The 19,660-nt window shown below is 40.5% G+C and overlaps 2 protein-coding genes across 2 annotated transcripts in view; one reads left to right on the forward strand and one right to left on the reverse strand.

The window, feature by feature from the left end:
• Positions 1-8,406, forward strand: part of TUBGCP2 (tubulin gamma complex component 2) — a 22,233-nt gene extending 13,827 nt beyond the window's left edge. Inside the window, exons 11-17 of the mRNA XM_087952485.1 lie at positions 54-226; positions 1,212-1,340; positions 2,558-2,678; positions 3,604-3,747; positions 4,366-4,494; positions 5,137-5,300; positions 5,621-8,406. Coding sequence (XP_087808611.1) covers positions 54-226; positions 1,212-1,340; positions 2,558-2,678; positions 3,604-3,747; positions 4,366-4,494; positions 5,137-5,300; positions 5,621-5,735 — 975 coding nt within the window. The 3' untranslated portion in view covers positions 5,736-8,406. The remainder of the gene's footprint in view (positions 1-53; positions 227-1,211; positions 1,341-2,557; positions 2,679-3,603; positions 3,748-4,365; positions 4,495-5,136; positions 5,301-5,620) is intronic.
• Positions 8,407-8,744: 338 nt separating this feature from the next.
• LOC113414158 (erlin-1-like) lies at positions 8,745-19,657 on the reverse strand. Its single transcript, XM_026670904.2, has 11 exons — positions 19,406-19,657; positions 17,847-17,928; positions 16,409-16,455; positions 15,917-15,978; positions 13,968-14,093; positions 12,152-12,225; positions 11,695-11,753; positions 11,327-11,418; positions 10,486-10,575; positions 9,930-10,009; positions 8,745-9,728 (listed from the first exon to the last, which is right to left on the reverse strand). Exons 1-11 carry the CDS (start codon positions 19,552-19,554, stop codon positions 9,522-9,524), a joined length of 1,068 nt encoding a protein of 355 aa, XP_026526689.1. The 5' UTR covers positions 19,555-19,657; the 3' UTR covers positions 8,745-9,521.
• Positions 19,658-19,660: the final 3 nt, after the last annotated feature.

The following is a 19,660-nucleotide window of genomic DNA, read 5'->3' on the forward strand; positions in this document are numbered from 1 at the left end:
TGTCAGATTTTTAGCTTTAAGCTAACCTCGTTGCTCTTGTGGTTTCTTTCAAGATTGACTTGATGCCACATGATCTCATAACACAGCTCCTGCGAGTTCTGGCCATTGAGACAAAGCAGGAAAAGGCCATAATCAATGCTGATCCAACAGAGCTCTCTCTGAGTGGCCTGGAAGCATTTTCTTTTGATTACATTGTGAAATGGCCATTGTCTCTCATCATCAACAGGTAAGCCAAGGAGATGAATTTCTGCCAGAAAGAACCACATCATTTATATATTGCTGTCAGTATAATTTTGGAGTGGTTTGATCACTGATTATTTAATCATCTGGGGTCCCAATATAGGAAATGTTTAGGATGGACTAAAAACTGTCCATACCTGGATGGGCAGTGTGATGGCTCAATGGTTAAGATGCTAGCTTGTCGGCTGGAAAGCTGACTGCCCAGATTCGAGACCTGAGCATCACGCGACAAGGTGAGCTCCCATTACTTGCCCCAGCTTCTACCAACCTATCAATTTGGAAGCATGCAAATGCGAGTAGATAAATAGGTACCACTTTGGTGGTAAGGTAACAGCGCCCCATGTTTTGCCACGTGCTCTGCGCTATAGACCAGGGATCCCCAACCTTTCGGCCTTGCGGCCTGGTTCGGCGTCAGCTGGGCGCCGCGCCCGGTTCGGCGTCAGCTGGGCGCCGCCATCTTTTTTGACGAAAAATCACTTCCGGTGGCGTCACGGAAGTGATTTTTCGTCAAATGGCGGCGCCAGCGCTTCTGGTGAGCTTTTCGGGTAGAAATGGCTTTCTACCGGAAAAGCTCACCAGCACTGGCGCCGCCATCTTTTGACGAAAAATTGCTTTTTTACCAAAAAGATGGCGGCGCCCAGCAACCAGCGGCCCGGTAAGGCTTGTTCCGCGGCCCGGTACCGGTCCGCGGACCGGCGATTGGGACCCCTGCTATAGACTGATGTCATGTTGGCCATATGACTGGAAAAATCTTTGGACAGTCCTGACTCAATGACCTTGTAATGGAGATATACACCACTGCCTAAAATCGGTTACAACTAGCGGAATAAAATCCTCAAGGACTTCTTTACCTTATGTGTACATAAATTTCCTTCTGAGAAAATTTAATGCTTGCTTAGCATTTGTTTGTAATTCAGAAATAGTGTAAGATTTCACTTCTATCTGTTGCTATCTTTGTACTTGACTTGTAGAAAAGCCTTAACACGGTACCAGATGCTCTTCAGACACATGTTTTACTGTAAACATGTGGAGCGGCAGCTGTGCAATGTCTGGATCAGCAGCAAAACAGCTAAGCAGTGTTCCCTACATTCATCGAAATGGTAAATGATCCTTCAGTGTTCAATGGGCTAGAAATAGTTTTTCAGCTATTTATGCAAACAGCCTTCTATCTCCGACATCTAGTAATACCCTGCCAAGGAATGTTTCCCAACCTAGAAATTCTTTGTCTCCCATTATGGAAATACAAGGAGGAATCTTAGTGCTTTCTGAATAAATCGTTTTTGCCATTCTAAAAGTGAAGGAAGTAAAAAGAAATTGAAAAGCAGGTAGAGATCTCATTTATGTTAATGGTTTCCAGCTTTCACCCCACTTTTCCTCCAGTTAAATGTTTTGATCGAAAGCTGAACATCAAGTATATTTGAAAGTTAAGTAAATTTGAAGCTGAAGCTGCTTCTTAGAAAACTGCTTTGTAATGACTGAAGTTGTTAGTACTTCAGTATTATCTTCAGTGATGGGGGTGACTCTTCTAGATTTTTGCCATTTCTTTCTCCACACTAGTTATCAAGGTCATGGACTCAGCCTATCTACTTGCAAAGCATAGCGGTAACTGTGTTTGCATAACACATTAAGTCAGGAGTGTTAAACTCAAGGCCTGGGGGCTGGATCCAGCCTGCGGAGTGCTTAGATCTGGCCCACAGGGCCACCCTAGAAACAGTGAAGGACTGGCCTGAGTGCCTCTCCCAACAAAATCAGAGCTGGGAAGGGCTGCATGCGGCTCTGTCGAGCTCTGTTTTCACTAGGAGAGGGTTGCAGGAGGCCATCACAGCCAAAACAGCTTGGAAGCATCTGTGCCACAGATGCTCCCAAGATGAGTGATGCCGAGCTGGCCGCGCCCAGCCTAGCCCCACCAAGGTCAAACACAACCCTGATGCAGCCCTCAATGAAATTTGAGTTTGACACCTCTGCATTAAGTCATATGAACAGTTCATGAGATTATTCACTCTTTGCCCTTATACAAACTTATGTGGCTCATTAGCTGCCATTGAAGGCTTATCTAAAGCATAATATATCCCTGAAAGTGAACTAGCTGTTGTTTAGATTTGTGAAAACTAAAATTGAAACCTACAACAAGCATTGATTCTGTATCCTGGTTCCTGCAAATAAAGCAACAGCCACTCCAAATTCAGAGGCATGTTACCTGTCAGTGGCAAACTTGCACTTCCTACCCTGATAATCTCTTTTGAGTTTGTTGTCCCGATAACTTCATCAACCCTAATTAGTGTATTCTTCCTTGGGCTCACTGCTCCTCTCTTTTTAGGTTTGCGGGTGCTTTTACTCTGCGTCAGCGGATGCTCAATTTTGTGCAGAATATCCAATACTATATGATGTTTGAAGTGATGGAACCCACATGGCATATTTTGGAGAAGAATCTGAAGTTGGTTAGTCTGGATCAAACTATATTAGCTGGAATAACTAAAGAGTTAATTGTGCTGCTGAGTCAAAACTATAGGAGCTAGTAGGTTTCTGCCATCTATTCTGCCTATTAGCAAAGCTGTGAAGGTCTTATACTGGGGAAAAAAACTCCCACTACTAGACTGTAAGTCTTCAGAACATATTCTATATTAAGCAGGCTGGATGAAATTTTTGGTAACCTATGGCAACTGAGCAATTGGATAAACATTCTTTTCAAGTACAACTATTAGAACAAATCTTAACAATTCTTCAAACCACAAATGCTCCTGAAATATACCTAGCTGTCTAGACAGAACAAAGATCACCAATCCTACCTTGAGCAGTTACCATCCTTTTTTATTAGCTATTGCTAATCTAGCTTCCTTACTGGTTTAAATATTTGGGAAGATGGATGTTTCCCGGCTATATCATTGCTGCAGTTTGGCTAGGTTCACATAATATGTTCTAGCCAGGCCAGTAAAAACAAAGTAACATTCACACAACATGCTCATGTGATTAATTTTAGTGTTGGTTACTTGGTTTTATTCAGTCTCCAGCTCACTTGATTGATTTCGTAAACCTTGAAAACCAGTTAACTTCCAGATTGAGTGTTGAGTAAATTGAGGGTTTTGAGCAAACTAATTCCATATTCCTGCAGAAAACATATCTAGAACTGATAGCTGGAAGTTGTATGAAAGCCAGTATTAGCTACACTTTAGAGAGAAAAATTCCTCCAAGCCTTGAGGACCTGAAGGCTATTTGAAGATAAATATTTAAATTAAGATTGGCCACCACTTGTGTGAAAAACTAATTGGATTCTGTGCTGCAGAGCATCAAACAAGATTACACCAGATGACTTCTAACTTCCATGATTGCTGGAAGGATTTATTGATGTTATATCTTCTTCAATAGGCCTCCAATATTGATGACGTCTTGAGCCACCACACAAGCTTCTTGGATAATTGCTTGAAGGATTGCATGCTTACCAATCCAGAGTTACTAAAGATTTTTTCCAAGCTGATGTCTGTGTGTGTTATGTTCACCAATTGCATGCAGGTATGTTTCACGTAGCTATACCTCTTCTAGATTTGTTGAGAAGGGCCACCTGCTAGTGTATGTAGGACCTCAAAGGCGATATATGTGTGCTTTGGAACATGAACCTTAACACTTGTTGGAAGTATTTTAAAGCGCCTGTGTATAGTACTTAAGTACTCCTTTTTCCAGGGTTACACAGTTGTCTGGAAAAAAAATGCAATGTTTTAATTTATTTACAAAATGTGTCAATTGCTGCAATTGTACCAATTATTGGCAGGATACAAATAAGGTTTTTTTTTTTTAAATCAAGTAAAATTATTAGCTTCATGGCTGCTGCAGGTCAAAAATCTGGGAGGGCAGATGTGTACCATCCAACCACATTTCAATAATGCAAATTAAGCTTAGGAAATTGTGCCTTACCATGTCTTAAATATAATCTTTAGTGCAAATTAAGCTTAGGAAATTGTCCCTTACCATGTCTTAAATATAATCTTTAGAGCAATACTGTTTTGAAGATAGGCAGTATGCAATAGGCACTAAGTTCATGCTCTCACATGCTCCAAAACATGAAAAATTATGCAGAATCCTAATATGCATTTTAAATATTCCATCCTTTCTGCTTTTCTTTCTGCTTGTTAGAGATTTTCCCACAGCATGAAGCTAGATAAGGAAATGGACCGCCTCACTGTAGAGCATGGGACTATGAGAGGCCCACCCACTAAACAGGAAAGAGTAGAAGAATCCGCAAAGAAGCAGCTTGCTAATAAGGTATGTTGTGGGTCCCAGGCTCTTCCCACTACCTCTCTGACTCTAACACAGCACTTGAAAATGTTAGGCCATTGCATTTTTGTGCTGTATCAGAATCACTGAGTCACACAAATGGTTTGGTCAGCTAAACCATGTGTATGTTTCATTTTGGTTTACGTGAATAACAGAGTTGGAAGGGACCTTGGAGGTCTTCTGATCCAACCCCCTGGTCAAGCAGGAAACCCTATGTCATTTCAGATAAATGGTGGTCCAGTCTCTTCTTAAAAACCTCCAATGTTGGAGCATCCATAATTAATGGAGGCAAGCCGTTCCACTAATTAATAGTTCTAGCTGTGAAATGAACCTATTAAGTTAACAGAATATAGTTTATGGCTAAATGGTATTTGAAAAAATGCCATGTGGGAAAGTGCAGAACCTTTTCTCTTAACGCTGTACAACCCTACAAATTGCTTTTCTCAGTAGCATTTGCACATTCTTAAAGTCTTTTGGTGCCTTGATGTCCTTTGATGTTCTAAAAAATCGATTTGCTGTGAAATGTACATGAAACAACCTAGGATTGCAGAAGTCTTCCACTTGCAGTTTTAGTCTTTGGGGGATGAGAAGAAGAAATGATACTTTATTTCCTGTATTTTGTGTTTTCAGTTTTTAGCAGAGCAGGCAGACTCCTTACATGTAAGTTCTGGCTTTGAGGCAACAATAAACAAGTTTGACAGCAATTTCTCTGCACATCTTCTGGACCTCCTGGACAAACTGAGCATTTACAGTACCAATGAATGTGAACACAGCATGATCAATATCATTTACAGGTGAGCAGAAATTTTTCTCCCAGAAAAAAAAATATTCCTCTTCCTCAGTAATCTGTTGCGTATAAAACTCTAGAGAGCAAGAGTTATCAATGGCTATGCTGGTAGTGTGTGTATACTCACTTCAGGATCAGACTCTATGGCTTTCCATTCCTGTTGCTGGAGAACAGGTTTTGCCCTTCACATCCTAGTTGCAACCCTCCTAATCTGATGTGGCCATGGGGAAGCAGAAGCTGGGCTAGATGGACTTTTGGGTCCAGCACAGCTCTTATTTCAGTTCTTCCCATGGTCCACCCATGTAAACCCTACCCTTTCTTTTCTAGATTGGACTTCAACGGTTTCTACACAGAACGACTGGAGCATATGTCTGCAGAAAGGAGCCAGAAGACTGTTTTGCAAGTTGCTCCTCCTCCCAGGGTTGCTGTCCCCACTCAGTGAAAGGCCTGGTTTTTGGGAAAGTAATTTTCCCAAAGAAAAGTGGGAAGAGTTAGGGGCCAAGTCGAGAACAACATGGCTTCATCAACACTTATGCCACACAAAAATTGGTTTCATCAACTTATGTCGCACAAAAGTTGAGGAACAGCAGTGGAAGTATAAAATACAAACTCTAGCAACAATAGTGTATATAAAGGATTGTGACTCTGAATGCTTCTATATTTTTAAATCCAAGCATTTAAATTCAAAATTTTCTGTATTGTAAGTAAAAACTAGTGTTTCTAAGTGGCATCTTTGTTCTTTAAAAATGTACTTTTATATGTTTAAGTCCTAATTGTGTCAGTGACTGCTCAATTCAGTCAAGAAATAAGATGCCAACTATTTTGAGCAGATATTAACAATTTGGAGTAGAATCAGTAATATTACATGAACTTTCATGGACATTGTTCACTGCTACTAGCCAACTCATTTTAGTATTTGCACTTTTGCCAAGATCTTAACCATCTTCTGTTGTGTACACTCCATTCAGATAAAGTTTCATTAAACGTAATCAATTTCATCTGCAGTCTGGGTTGTATAAACCTATGTGCACGTGCATGGGAAAATCAATGAACAAGAGTCTGATGAGGGAATTCTGTGCATTGGGAATAGCAGCAGAGGAAGCAGGAGTTTAGATCTATTAGGCACGTTGGGAACTATAGTTGGAACATAGCCACCAATGCCACTGTGAAACGAAATCATTTTGAAGTCCTAAATTTCACATTGACGGATACCAGAGGAATTCTGGAGGGAAAAAAAATCAAGTTGCAAAGGCGGAATTTGAAAAAAGACTGCCAAAGATAAAGGAATAGAAAGAAAGCAAACTGGATGTCAGAACAGAGATGGAAACGAAGAAAAGAGGCAAAGCTAAGAAAGATTCAGCAGGGAAGATCTTCAAAATGAACTTAGCAGTTATTTCAAAAAGCCTTTGGAAGATACAGTAAGTAGTATTGCAACAATATCTGTAAAATCACAAGACATGGAGAGTTCCAAAAGATCTCTGAACTTGGAAGGCTGCTGCCTTGAATTGATATGCTAAAAATCACCCATTGTCAGGTAGTAACTGATTCCAAGAAAATGAAACAAAGATGGGAGAAATTACTGAAATTTTGTACCTTAAAAATGTCATTATCCAAGATTCCTTAGACACATTCCATACTTTCAGGAAACTTTCCATACTTTCAGATTAGTATTAGATGATGAAATCAGAGCAGCGCTCAAGTCAAACCTACAAGAACTGATAGACTATCTACAGAAACATGGCAAACAATAAAAGAATTGTAAAAGTTCTAACCAGATTATCACACAAAATCTGAAGAATGACACCATGGCCAATAGTTTGGAAGAGTTCAATACATGTACCAATGCCAAATAACTTAACAGAATATGCAAACTATCATGATGTATCCCATATACAAGCAAAATAATGCTTAGGATCATCCAATCCAGATTAAAATTCTAGAAGGAAAGGAAAATGCCAGGCTGATTTAGGAAAAAAAAGGATAAGATACATCATTGCTGGTGCATATTGAATAATTAAGAAAACCAAATACAAAAAGAAGTCAGTATCTGCTTCACAGTTGTAAAAAGGCTTTCAATAGTTTGAAGTTGTACCAATGTTCTGATGAAAATGGAAATCCCAGAATATTTCATATAAAACATATATAAAGACTATCCAGAAGTGACAATTTGGAGAAAACTTTTCAAAACTGACTGACCCCAGGACAAGAAAGGACTAAGGGTGGCTGTTTAGTCTCCTATTTACTCAACCTATATCTTGAATATGAATCAAGACACTGAAGCTTGGTTAGAAAAATTATGTGCATAGTTTTAAAACTGAAAAAAAAACTTGCATTATTATGCTGATATTAATCAAATAAATGAAAACTCCCAGGATCTGTAAGCTCAAAGCCAAGCAGCAAAATGGGGGGGATGAATTAAGATCAAATATAAAGATGACCTTGCTAATGGCAGCGAGTAAAGTAATGAGCCTCAGAATTAACAAGATACCGGTGATCGATAGCTTCCACCTTTTTGGATCTACTACTGTGGCAAAAATTAAAGGAAACCGCAGCAAAGAAACATTCCACAGATTAGCACTTGGTAACAGTGGAAACCCCAGAGAAGATATTCGGGGGCTGTGATGTTTGTTCCTGTACAGATCAGAATAATGCATGCGGTAGTTTTCCCTATGACATTTTATAGAAGCAAAAGTTGGAGTTCGAAAAAGCAGCACAGAAAAAGTATTGATACTTTTGAACTTTGGTGTTGGACAAGAGCCTAACAATGCCATGAATGGTCAAGAAACCAAATGGATGAGCCACAGGAAAAAAAAAATCAGTCTGTAAGTTTTTACCCAAGACACAAATGTGGTACTAGGTTGAAATTATTTATTGGACACAGGCCTCTCTTGCAGTCTATAATGGGAATAATGGAAGGAAAAATAAGAAAATAACTAGCAGCAAGGTATATGACTTCAATTATAGTGGTGTAATTGGTTGCACTGATGGTAGTGCTGAAGAGAGAAAAAGTTGGGGATAGATCATCCTTGAGAATGTTGATCGAGTATTCACTAAAAGTCAACTCTAACTTGATGTCGCAATCATTATAGATTTTAATAAAGTTGTCTTGGTTTATGAATTTTAAAGGGATTTCTATTTTAGTTTTTAAACAATTAAGATTGGAAGACAGAAAATTCTAACATTACTGAGTTGCTGTTTCATCCTATATCTCCCAATAAACACTAGACCAGGGGTGTCCAACCTTGGCAACTTTAAGACTTGTGGACTTCAACTCCCAGAATTCCTCAGCCAGCAAAGCTGGCTGAGGAATTCTGGGAGTTGAAGTCCACAAGTCTTAAAGTTGCCAAGGTTGGACACCCTCACTAGACCATTTTAACAAAGTGACTGTTTTCTGAGGTTTTTAGCAACAACTTGTCCATAATATAAACAACTGAATCCACCATACACATTCTTAGAAAAGGTTATGAAAATAGCTTTATTTTCCCTATTCCAAATACCAACATTTTGCATATATATATATATTTGAAATACAAGACTTTTTTTTTAAAAAAAAAGCCTGAAATACTTTCCAGTCATGAGATGCATCTCCTTCAGACACATTTGTAAATTCCAAAGCAAAGTTTTCACAGCAAGAACACAACTGAGTTGGAGCCAGAGCCAAAGAAGTAGTCTCAATAGTTTTATCTTACCAACAAATGGGACCAAAAATAATTGGGGTACATAACCCCCCTGAAGTCATATGTGTATCTTATTGAGTCATGGGACTAAGCTATGCATCAGCTCTTGGTTAATAGCATCAACTTCCAAATTCCAGTAGTAAAATGTATGATTGAGGTTATTAAGCTCTAGTACATCAGAGCCCCTATGTTACAATTGCTTGCAATGCAGGAACAAGTACTTTCCCACAAGAGCCAAATAGCCAGGTTCAATTATTTTAATTGCCAATTCTAATGATAAACGTTAGTGCTTGGTTTACTTTAGTTCTTGAAATCCCCAGGAGCCAGCTTCTGGTGTGGAACAGTCAAAAAAAGCCTTTGGATTTGCAGGCTCTGGAGAATGACACAAACTCAGTGTCGAACTGTTCATACTGCAAAAAACAAAAAAAAAACCACACACAATCCCTAATTCCTTTCCTCTGTTTATCAATAAGGCAGTTTGAGAACAATAACTGCCCTGATTTAGAGCAGTTGATTAATGTTCAGATCAAGGAGCCTAGATGGCATGAGCATCAAGTAGTACTTTCTTGAGCCCTTAGATGGTGTTTCTCTGTTTCTGAGACAAGATGACCTCCTTTAGCAGTCCTTGCGATCATGTGTTCAAACGCCGAGGAACCTAGAAACAAGTGAGATGGCAGGCTACTGCCAAAGTAGAGCTTGCTGTTAGTAGCGATTGCTTGGTATTTCATCAGCTCCAGGTAGGCTGGGGTGAGCTTCAGCTGTCAAGGAGAAAAATAAATAAATACACTCGGGAACATATTCACATTACAAGAATTAAGTGCAAACACAGCAGGCCACTAGTAGGCAATGCTTTTACAACCATACTTGTTTTCTCCCCCAAGAAGTAGGCTTTGTTTACATGTGGTCTCGTTCCCCCTAAACTATGGTCAGATTGCTGGTTGTAAGCAAAGGAAACTCACCTTATTTGAGTCAGCTGCTTTTTGGGCAGTGTAGTATTCTGCATCAGCCTTTGCCTTCTGTCTTGCTAAATAAGCAGCATCTGAGAAGGCAGCAGAAAAACTTTCAGCCAGTTTTAAGCCATCAAGTCAGTTTCTTCAAGTTACCAAAATAAACATTTCTAAACCTCTGCAGCATAGCCCACTGTGAAATACATGAAGTCTAAGTATGTTTCTCTTTGGCCTCCAAGAACAAATTCAGAATAGAGGACAAAAAATTAATCACGGAAGATTTTTGAAGAAGTGGGGAGGGAATGTAATGACAGGAGGAGATTCCATTAAGTCTTATTCCAGTTCCAAAACCTGGCAATGTGGAAGAGAAAGATCGGGGAGAGAATAGAAGAACTAAGAACAAAGGAACCAGTACACAACATTAATCATGCCTACAAAGCCTTCTAGGCAACTTGACTCAAACTTTGGAAATTGAGACAACCATCCTCCCATCCTGGTTCCCAGACACTGTGGATCATTGTTCAGAATCTCTAATTAGCAGGCTCTAATTAGCAGGGTACATAGCTACCTTCAAGCTCAGAAATTCGTTTCTCTGTCAACGTCTCCATGATCTTCTGTTTGAACTGTATCTTCGCCACTTCAGCAATTTTCTCTGCTTCTGCAATTGAAAAGCATTCACAGTTAAGTACCAGAACTGTACAGGCTGTGACAACAGTCAAGTATGCCGATGCCTCAAGTTTATTCAACCTTCCTAAAGCACACAAGAAACAATTTGTGGTCTGGTCACAGTTAAATCCTGACAAATCCAGGACAGTAATGTATGGCACATCCTTGCTCTTAACGTACTTCCCTGCTCCTAAATATTCTGTTATAGCTAAGGTGCACAAGCAACTGCATGAAACTAACCAATGGCCAAAGTAGGTCAATCTCAATATTTTTCATTTAGAGCAATGTGGCACATATTGATGGCACCTCAACATTTTGCCACAATTCTGACCATTTGAGCCATGGTGGTGCAGTGGTTAGAGTGCAGTACTGCAGGCTACTTCTGCTGACTGCCGGTTGCCTGCAATTTGGCAGTTCAAATTTCACCAGGCTCAAGGTTGATTCATCCTTCCAAGGTCGGTGAAATGAGGACCCAGATTGTTGGGGGCAATATGTGGACTCTGTAAACCGCTTAGAGAGGGCTGTAAAGCACTGTAAAGCTGTATATAAGTCTACGTGCTATTGCTATTTAGCTACTATTTTCAATACCTAACTGCCACACAGGAGATCCATAATTCAACTATTATGCTTGCCAGTTTCCACACTCAGATTTTTTTTGACCAAAAGAGAATATTCAGCCCAGAGACAGTCGGGGACGGACGGACGGACGGACACTGTTGACAAATGAAGGCAAAGTTCATTACCTATGACTGCCTTCCTCCTTTCTGTTTCAGCCTCCTTTTCCACCACTTTCTGCTTCTGCGTAGCTATCAAGAGTTTAGTCTTCTCTGCTTCCCTGCAAAGCAGAAATCGGCTTCTTGAGCTACCTACCTGAAAGGTCACCTCTATGAAATTATCTCCATCCTCGACACAAGAATACATCTTTACAAAAGTCTCAGTTTAACTCATCAGAAATCCAAATGAAGACTTGGAATCCAGAGATGGAGACTTCTATGCTATTACATCCACATCCTGCTTTATAAGTACCCCAGAGGCATCAACTGAACTCATGAGAAGCAAAATGCTGGACATGTGCCTCTGATCTGATCCAGGAGGGTGTTCTTATACTCACACGAGTTCAAAATTTCTTCTGATTGCTTCAGGGATTTTGGGCTTTGTCACACGCACGGCCTGTGCAGAAACAATCAAATGTCTTAATTAAACAATAGCCCAAAAGCATTTCCCAAGCACAAGTTCTATACCAGTGTTTCTCAAACTTGGCAGCTTGTTGGGTGAATGTCAACTCTTAGGATTCCCCAGTCAGCCATGCGACTTACGGTTATTCGTTTAGTGGCCGTTCAAAGTTACAACAGCATGGAAAAGTTACCTACAAGAAGTTCTTGCACTTACAACTGTCACCACGTCCTGCAGTCACGTGATTTGAGCGCTTGGCAATCATCACAAATTTACAATGGTTGCAGCATTTCATGGTCACATGATCACCATTTGCGACCTTCCCAGCCAGTGTTCTGATTCAATCTCTTTCCATCACTCACACAGATATGCAACAGGCAAATCATAGGTAGTACCTGGATGGTAAGGCCTGGTGCCATGGTATTCAGATCCTGTTGTAGTGCCAGCTTTAGGTTTTCATCGATCTGATCTGGTAGAAAGAAAAAACAAACTAATGGGGTAAGTTAACCAGAGACACATGCCAGAGCTCAAAGCTTTTTCTGTCAGCACTGCTCATGGCAATGATATCTATTCAGATGGAATGGAAGGGAGGGGAGGGAGAATAGAATAGAATAGAATAGAATAGAATGGAATGGAATGGAATGGAATGGAATGGAATGGAATAGAATAGAATAGAATAGAATAGAATAGAATAGAATAGAATAGAATAGAATAGAATAGAATAGAATAGAATAGAATAGAATAGAATAGAATAGAATAGAATAGAATAGAATAGAATAGAATAGAATAGAATAGAATAGAATAGAATAGGAGAATGACTTATTGTCACTTTGGATGTACTCTAATCAGCATACATTAAAATGAAATCTTGTTGCATACAACTCTCAAGGGGTCACCCCCTACAATATACACTACATGCATGACAAACAAATAAATACAAAATTATGCATATGTCCACATATATGACACACAGAAACAACAGATTCTAGAGAGGGAACTGAGATTAAATAGCTACTACTCTGCTTTTAGCCAAGGTTCATGAAAAAAAGAATGTAGGGCATATCAACGGGGTTCCATTTCAGGCTAACCGCTGCAGGTATTTAAAAGATTACATTTATATGCTGCTCATCTCTCCATCAAGTGACTCTAAGTGGCTTGGATCAAAATAAAAATGGGAATATAAAACATTAAAACAATAAACATTACCAAAGATATCTAAGGAAGGAGCACTATACAGCGAGCTTGAGGTAGATTCTTCTCTTATACTGCAATAATAAAATTGCAAATAACAAAACCTTCCAAAACATATTTTACATAGGTTGAATGACAACTTGCTGGGGTCAGTTCCCCCACCCCAGCTGCACACACCCCCAGCCCCACTATGCTCAGGTTGCACTGGCTATTTGTGCACTGCTGCACATCCTCACAAACCCTCTTTGACCTATGCCATGTATCTCATGCACCCCTTCATGCCCTTCCCAACCCTCCCTATGCACCCCTCATTGTCTCCCCCCTATCCAGCAGCAACCACTTACCTGCCTACCAGCCTATAACTAATAACTTCCTTCCAGCTTCCCCATTGGTTGTGGGAAGCTGACAGGAAGTTGCCTTGCTTAGTAATCATGGGATTCAGTTAACGACGACAATCAAGATTGCCATGACCAAATATTTTATTGCTTAAGACAGGGGTGTCCAACCTTGGCAACTTTAAGACTTGTGGACTTCAACTCTCAGAATTCCTCAGCCAGCTTTGCTGGCTGTGGAATTCTGGGAGTTGAAGTCCACAAGTCTTAAAGTTGTCAAGGTTGGACACCCCTGGCTTAAGACTTATTGTTGTTGTAAATCGCTAGAGTAGCCTCATGGCAAGATAAATGGCAAATAAATTTAATTAACTAATTTACAACTTAGCAATGGAAATTCCAGTCCTAATTGCTATCATAGGTCAAGGACTACCTAAATGTGGAAAAGCCCATTGTGAAAATACATGAAATAGACAAAAGCATTCCAAAAGCCATCCTCCAACAGAACTACGTGCCTATGCAAAACCTCTTACCATGGATAACAAGGTCTGCTCTGTATTTACCAATCACAAAATATGTGAAACTGCAGGTAATGGAACAACCAATAATGAGGACCGCTGGGAAATAATGAGTCCCAAATGTCAAAGACTCTCTGTAGGAAGGAGTGGAGCCAAAACGTAGTGAGACTTACCAAAGAGCTCAATGTACACTTCTTGCAGGGTATGGATGCTGCAAAACTGGTTGAGTTCATGATGGACCTTATTGAAGATGAGTGCCTTGTCATAATCGGCGGTATAATTCCTCACAACCTCATAAACTAGGAAAGGGAATACAAATTGGCTTGTCAATGATGTGCCCCCTCAAACACAAAGTGATTCTACAGCACTTTTACAACACAATTACAACATCAAGTCAAAATAATTAAAATAAGAAAAGGCAAACAGTGAAGGCACACGTCAAGGAGGATAGCATATTATCCAACAACTACCATCTGGAAGTAGCTCATCCTACTCTACTCTGGGTCCTGTCGAGAGAACTGGGTTTTACAGAAGGGCATTGACAAGAGGGGCATATAATCTCAGGGGGTGCGCTGTATGTCACCTAGATTCCACAAGATGAGGAAGCCAAGACCTGGAGTGAACCAAGTCATTCAGAATTCAAACCACCAAACTGGTTCTTTGACATCCTGTGCCGTGAAAGACTCCTCAAATGACCTTTGAGATATTCTTTCTGTCTCTCAAATCTCACAAGAGTTCAGGTTCCTTTAAAAAAGTTTGATGGGTAGGATTCTGCAGAAAAATATCCATGCCTTTATTTTTGCAGTATAGACCTAAGCTTATATACATATTTGGTAGGACTTATTCTTCATTCTCCCACCTTGGCACTCTAAATATCTGTTGTGATGCTTTACCTCTTCAGAAAACTGTCAAGGAACAGTGTAAAATCACTCTAGTGCCATTCTATCCAAGGCACTGATGTACCTTCATTTCAGAAAGCAATTAAGATTGAACTGTCTACTAGAGACTCAAGGAATCCCTCAAATGCCCTCTGGAAAACAAGCATCATCAAGCACTGGGCAAATGCAATCTGATAATCCCATCTGCAGAAAGAGGGGGACAACACCAGAAAGCTGCACCAGAGAATGGTTTAGCTATGACAACAAATGCAATGTCACCCACTTCAGATCATGTCACCTCTGCCCCAAGACAAAAAACCAGATCCAATATGTAACAACCTATTTGAGTCAGGTCCTCAATAATTTGGGGCAGGCCACAAACTCCCAAGCCACTTTAGGTTGAAATTCTCCAGAACTATCAGTCTAGGGAAGATTTAATAGCCATCCTGGCAATGACATTACGCAGTTCAGGCAAAGAACCTGGCAGGCAGCAAGAGAGTCCAGCAGCAATCTCACCTGCTCCCTTATATTGCACCCAACTTTGCATTTCCAGGAAAGGAACAACACTGTGTTCAACCAAATCTGGTAATTGCCAATACAATGACACTCTCATGGATGAGGAAGGACTTATTATAGGCCAGCCTGACATTAAGTAGAAATAACCACAGCCAAGAGGCACAATCTGGTAAGAATCTGGTAACCTGAAATTTGGGCGCAGAAGTAGGAAAGGGGGCTCAATGTAAGAAAAAAAACCTCTCCTTCTTAGAAATGGTCCATTCCCTCTCTCAACACATCTCCCTCTGCACAATGCCATCAAATGTTCCTGCAATTCCCACAAACACAATACATGCAAGTTTCTACAGTAAAATGCCTCAATCCAAACTGGTGTCCTCCAGATTTGTTTATTTATAAGTCAACACTAATACAAAATAGATTCGGGACATTTCTTCAGACTATATTGAATTCGTTGATATTATAACTTCTAGTACTTCCCAAATTAGCAATCCAGAAATCTTTATGAACCAACTGTCATAAGAAACAATAACAAACCAACTACAGTGAATGTATCCTCTTTTTAAGAGCAATAAACTTCATAGCTTCCTTTCCTGTTTCTACCATGTACTTGCCTACCTTCGATCTTCCCACCACTGATCTTGCTTTGAAGCTCCCTCCAATCTTGAGGCACCCCAAGAGTTCTCTTTCCTCTAAGCGTTTGTTTTTTGTTAAAGGAAAAAGGGAAATACCTGCATATGGTGCCAGCATATTCATCACCTCAATTCGGTCAATATAGATCATGACACCACCACTGCAAGAAGATAAGGAGAAAGCTCTTCCTTCATTGCACATACATACTTTGCATGCTTAAAACCTATCCAGTGTATGCTTTTCTGACAACATCTTTGGTAACAATACACTCAGTCCACAAAATCGGGATTATAAACTATGTTCCACCAGGATTATAAACTATGATCCTCCAACTTTTGCAGAGTTTTTGTTTATCTTTGTCAGATTGGTTTTCAGAAGGAAAGCTGAAACCTCTAATCACATATCTCAGAACTGTTCAGTAAGAAGCTGCATTATAAAAATTACTTCCCTTTTTTCCATTTTTACCAAAGAAAAGATTTAAGACCTTCTATTCTTCCACCCTGTGACTCAACCACTTTTACAATACATCCTAGTGGTGTATTTCTCAACAAGGTCAGAAACACAATATGAACTATAAAACAACAACATACCTTGTCCCACATGGCACGTTTTTCACTTCATCTGTCTGCAATGTTGTCTGGAAAAATAAAGAAAACAAAATTGATCATCAAAACAAAAATGTAACATTTACTAATCTAACAATTATTGGCATTTTGGAAACAAACTAAATTTCAGGAACATTCTGCTCCTTTTCTGAGAAACAAAAACCTTAGTCCCACAGAGTCACAAGTGCTCCAACCACCACCTCCAATATCTAAGCAGGCATTGCAGTTCATTTTTGGCATGAGATTGAGATAAAAAAAACTGGGATGGTGGATTTTTTTTTAAAAAATGCATTAAATTTTTCCAAAAGAATTTAAAGTTAAAAAATTAGTCACTACTGACCTTCTTTTCACCAGATAATTACAACCTTCCTATAGGTAATCATTCAAATGGGGCATGCCCATTACTGCCATATGTTGTGACGGTTGTAAAACAGTCATCATGTAACCAAACCAATTTTAGGATCTTTTTCTGGTGATCCTAAGTTAAGCAAATAGCAATAGCACTCAGACTTATATACCACTTCACAGTGCTTTACAGTCCTCTATGCGGTTTACAGAGTCAGCCTATTGCCCCCAATTATTTGGGTCCTCATTTTACCCACCTCGGAAGGATGGAAGGCTGAGTCAACCTTAAGCCTGGTGAGATCTGAACTGCCAAACTGTTGACAGCAGTCAGTCAGCAGAAGTAGCCTGCAGTACTGCACTCTAACCACTGCGCCACCTCGACACCATGTGGCAGTCATAAAGCAAACACTGGCTGTAAAACTAATGCCACAGTCCTTACGTGAACCGATGGTTCACTAAGGCTATGATTTTGCTGAAAACTGGCACTGTCAGTTTTTTTAGCAAAACCATTGCAAAACACAGTCATGTGACCACAGGACATTGCATAAGGCCATAAATGAGGCTGTGTTGCCAAACTCCTGTCAGAACTTTGAATCAGGGTCATGAGTCCCTTTCTTTGAGTCAGCTGAAACTTCAAACAGTCACTAAGTAACTGATCATAAATCGAGATATCACTCCTTCCTCTTAGATGTTACACAAGTTCCTTCAACCTATCATTTAACTCAGGGAAACAGGGGAATTGCTAATAAGGAATTTGCTAAATTGCTTTTTTTTTCCTTCGCTCTTTTCTTCAATCCTTTTTTATCTTCAAGCAACTAGCAAGATCAAGCACGCAAATGAGAGGTATAAGCTTATTTATAAGTATTTATCTGTACTGCAGCATTAAACATTACCTACTTCTAGCAACATATTAACCCATGGTGGATTTTTAGTAGTGGCAGAATACAACCGCAAGTATCAAAACATGAATTATATTCTGCCCTGACACTATCTGTATGAAAAGTCCCTATCTGTATGAATAAGCATCAAGCTGTTTTCCCTCCTTCCGTTGTTTCCCGTCCAAGACAGTTACACAAACCTGTACTGCTCTGTAAGTTGTGAGAATTGGGATCATGATGTGATAGCCTGGTCTGCTCAGGGTAGGGAGCAGTGCACCTCCCCTGTAATAAATTATATTAAAAAAAGAAAGCAAATAAGCATGAACTGAGGTCAGAGAGGACAACTTTCTTATAAAACAAAAGCCACAGCAAGCATTTATTTCCTCTGTCCAACTCAATTCCCCAATACCAGACTCCAGGGATTCAGAACAGAATAACAGAGTTGCAAGGAATCTTTGAAGTCTTCCGGTCCAGCCCACTGCTGAAGCAGGAGACCCTATACCATTTCAGACACGTGGCTGTCCAGTTTCTTTTTAAAAGCCTCCAGTGATTGAAGCACCCACAACTTTTGGTGGCAAGCTATTCACTGGTTTATTGACAGAGCTGAAAATAAAGGGGCAAATTTACAGGCACACAATATATACAAGTTGCCGTGTGCATTTAGCCAACTTAAGTCTGGCTCTAGGTCTCTTCAGGAGTAGACCAAAAACAAGAGATAAGAGTGTCAACGTTGTTTCACACCTTTTTAAGGAACAAAACAGGACAAGCCGCCCTTTATTTCTGAGATAAGTGTTGCTGGGTGGAGCCCTGTTTGTTCTAAGACAGTGTTTCCCAACCTTAGCCATTTTAAGGTGTGTGAACTACAACCTCCAGAACAAACAAACTCCGCACATAGTGGTTAAGATTAGGAAATACTTACTTAGGACAACTGTTTTTTTTCCATCTGGGACCATGCCCAGGTATTTGAGATCGCAACACTGCATTTTGGGTTCATGCATCATGCTAAGTTACAATGAGTTTTGTTAACCGTGTATCAACAAGGCTGTGAACCCAACCAATTGAAGCTGCTTAAAAAGTGCAATTAAGCAAACAGGGACCAAGCATCACTACACACCCTGCCTCTGAATCACCACAGCAAGGTTGGTATCAACAACACCTGGAGAACTAAAGTTGGGGGGGGGGGGCTTCTGCTTGCTCAGAAAAAAAGGCTCAAATCAGGACAGATGGTTGAGGACAAGCAGTCCTTGACTTACAACAGTTCATTTACTGACCGTTTAAAGTTACAACGGCACTGAAAAAAGTAACTTGTGACCATTTTTCACACTAATTATCGTGGCAGCATCCCCGTGGTCACCTGATTTACATTTGGATGCTTGACAATTGCTTCATATTTATGACAGTTGCAGTGCCCCAGGGTTATGTCATCCCCTTTTGTGACCTTCCAACAAGCAAAGATTATGGAGAAGCCAGATTCACTGAACAACTGGGTAACTAATTTAAAAACTTCAGTGATTCACTTAACAAAATGTGGCAAGAAAAGTTGTTAAAAGGGGGGCACAACTCACTTAACACATTTCTCACTGAGCAACATAAATCCTGGGATCAATTGTGGTCGTAAGTTGAGGACTGCCTGTATTGCCAGAGCCAGGCTGGCACCACGCTTTCTACTCAGGAGTTTCTATCCTCTGCCCGGGGAAGGAAGGCGGCGTCTCGGGATTAAGAAGAGAGCCACCCGAGGGATCCCGTCGCCCGGACTCACCTGTAGTAGACAGCCAGGTGTCCCTCCTCCACCTTGTGGACCGAGACCCAGAGCAGCAGCGACAGCAACAGGCCAGCCGTCAACGCTACTGTCACTGCCGGTCCGCGTCTCCGGCTCCTGGTCGGAATCTCGCCGCCGCTTCCAGGCATCCTGCCGCCTCTCACACCCCTCAAGCAGCCCCGCTGCCACCACCACCACAACGTCGCCGCCTCTCCTGCTGCTGCATGTAACAAAACGGAACGGACTCTCCCCGCC

This window comes from Notechis scutatus, chromosome 1, assembly GCF_049901735.1.
Source record: "Notechis scutatus isolate UNSWTSFEM ecotype Mainland chromosome 1, rNotScu1.2, whole genome shotgun sequence".
NCBI lineage: Eukaryota > Metazoa > Chordata > Lepidosauria > Squamata > Elapidae > Notechis > Notechis scutatus.

Excerpts from the sequence above, each read along its gene's own strand:
- LOC113414158 (XM_026670904.2), bottom strand. The coding sequence starts at position 19,554 with ATGCCTGGAAGCGGCGGCGAGATTCCGACCAGGAGCCGGAGACGCGGA. Across the intron at positions 11,754-12,151 it reads CACCAGGCCTTACCATCCAG|GCCGTGCGTGTGACAAAGCC; the intron begins GTACTACCTATG and ends GTTTCTGCACAG. Across the intron at positions 10,010-10,485 it reads ACGAATTTCTGAGCTTGAAG|ATGCTGCTTATTTAGCAAGA; the intron begins GTAGCTATGTAC and ends CTGCCTTCTCAG.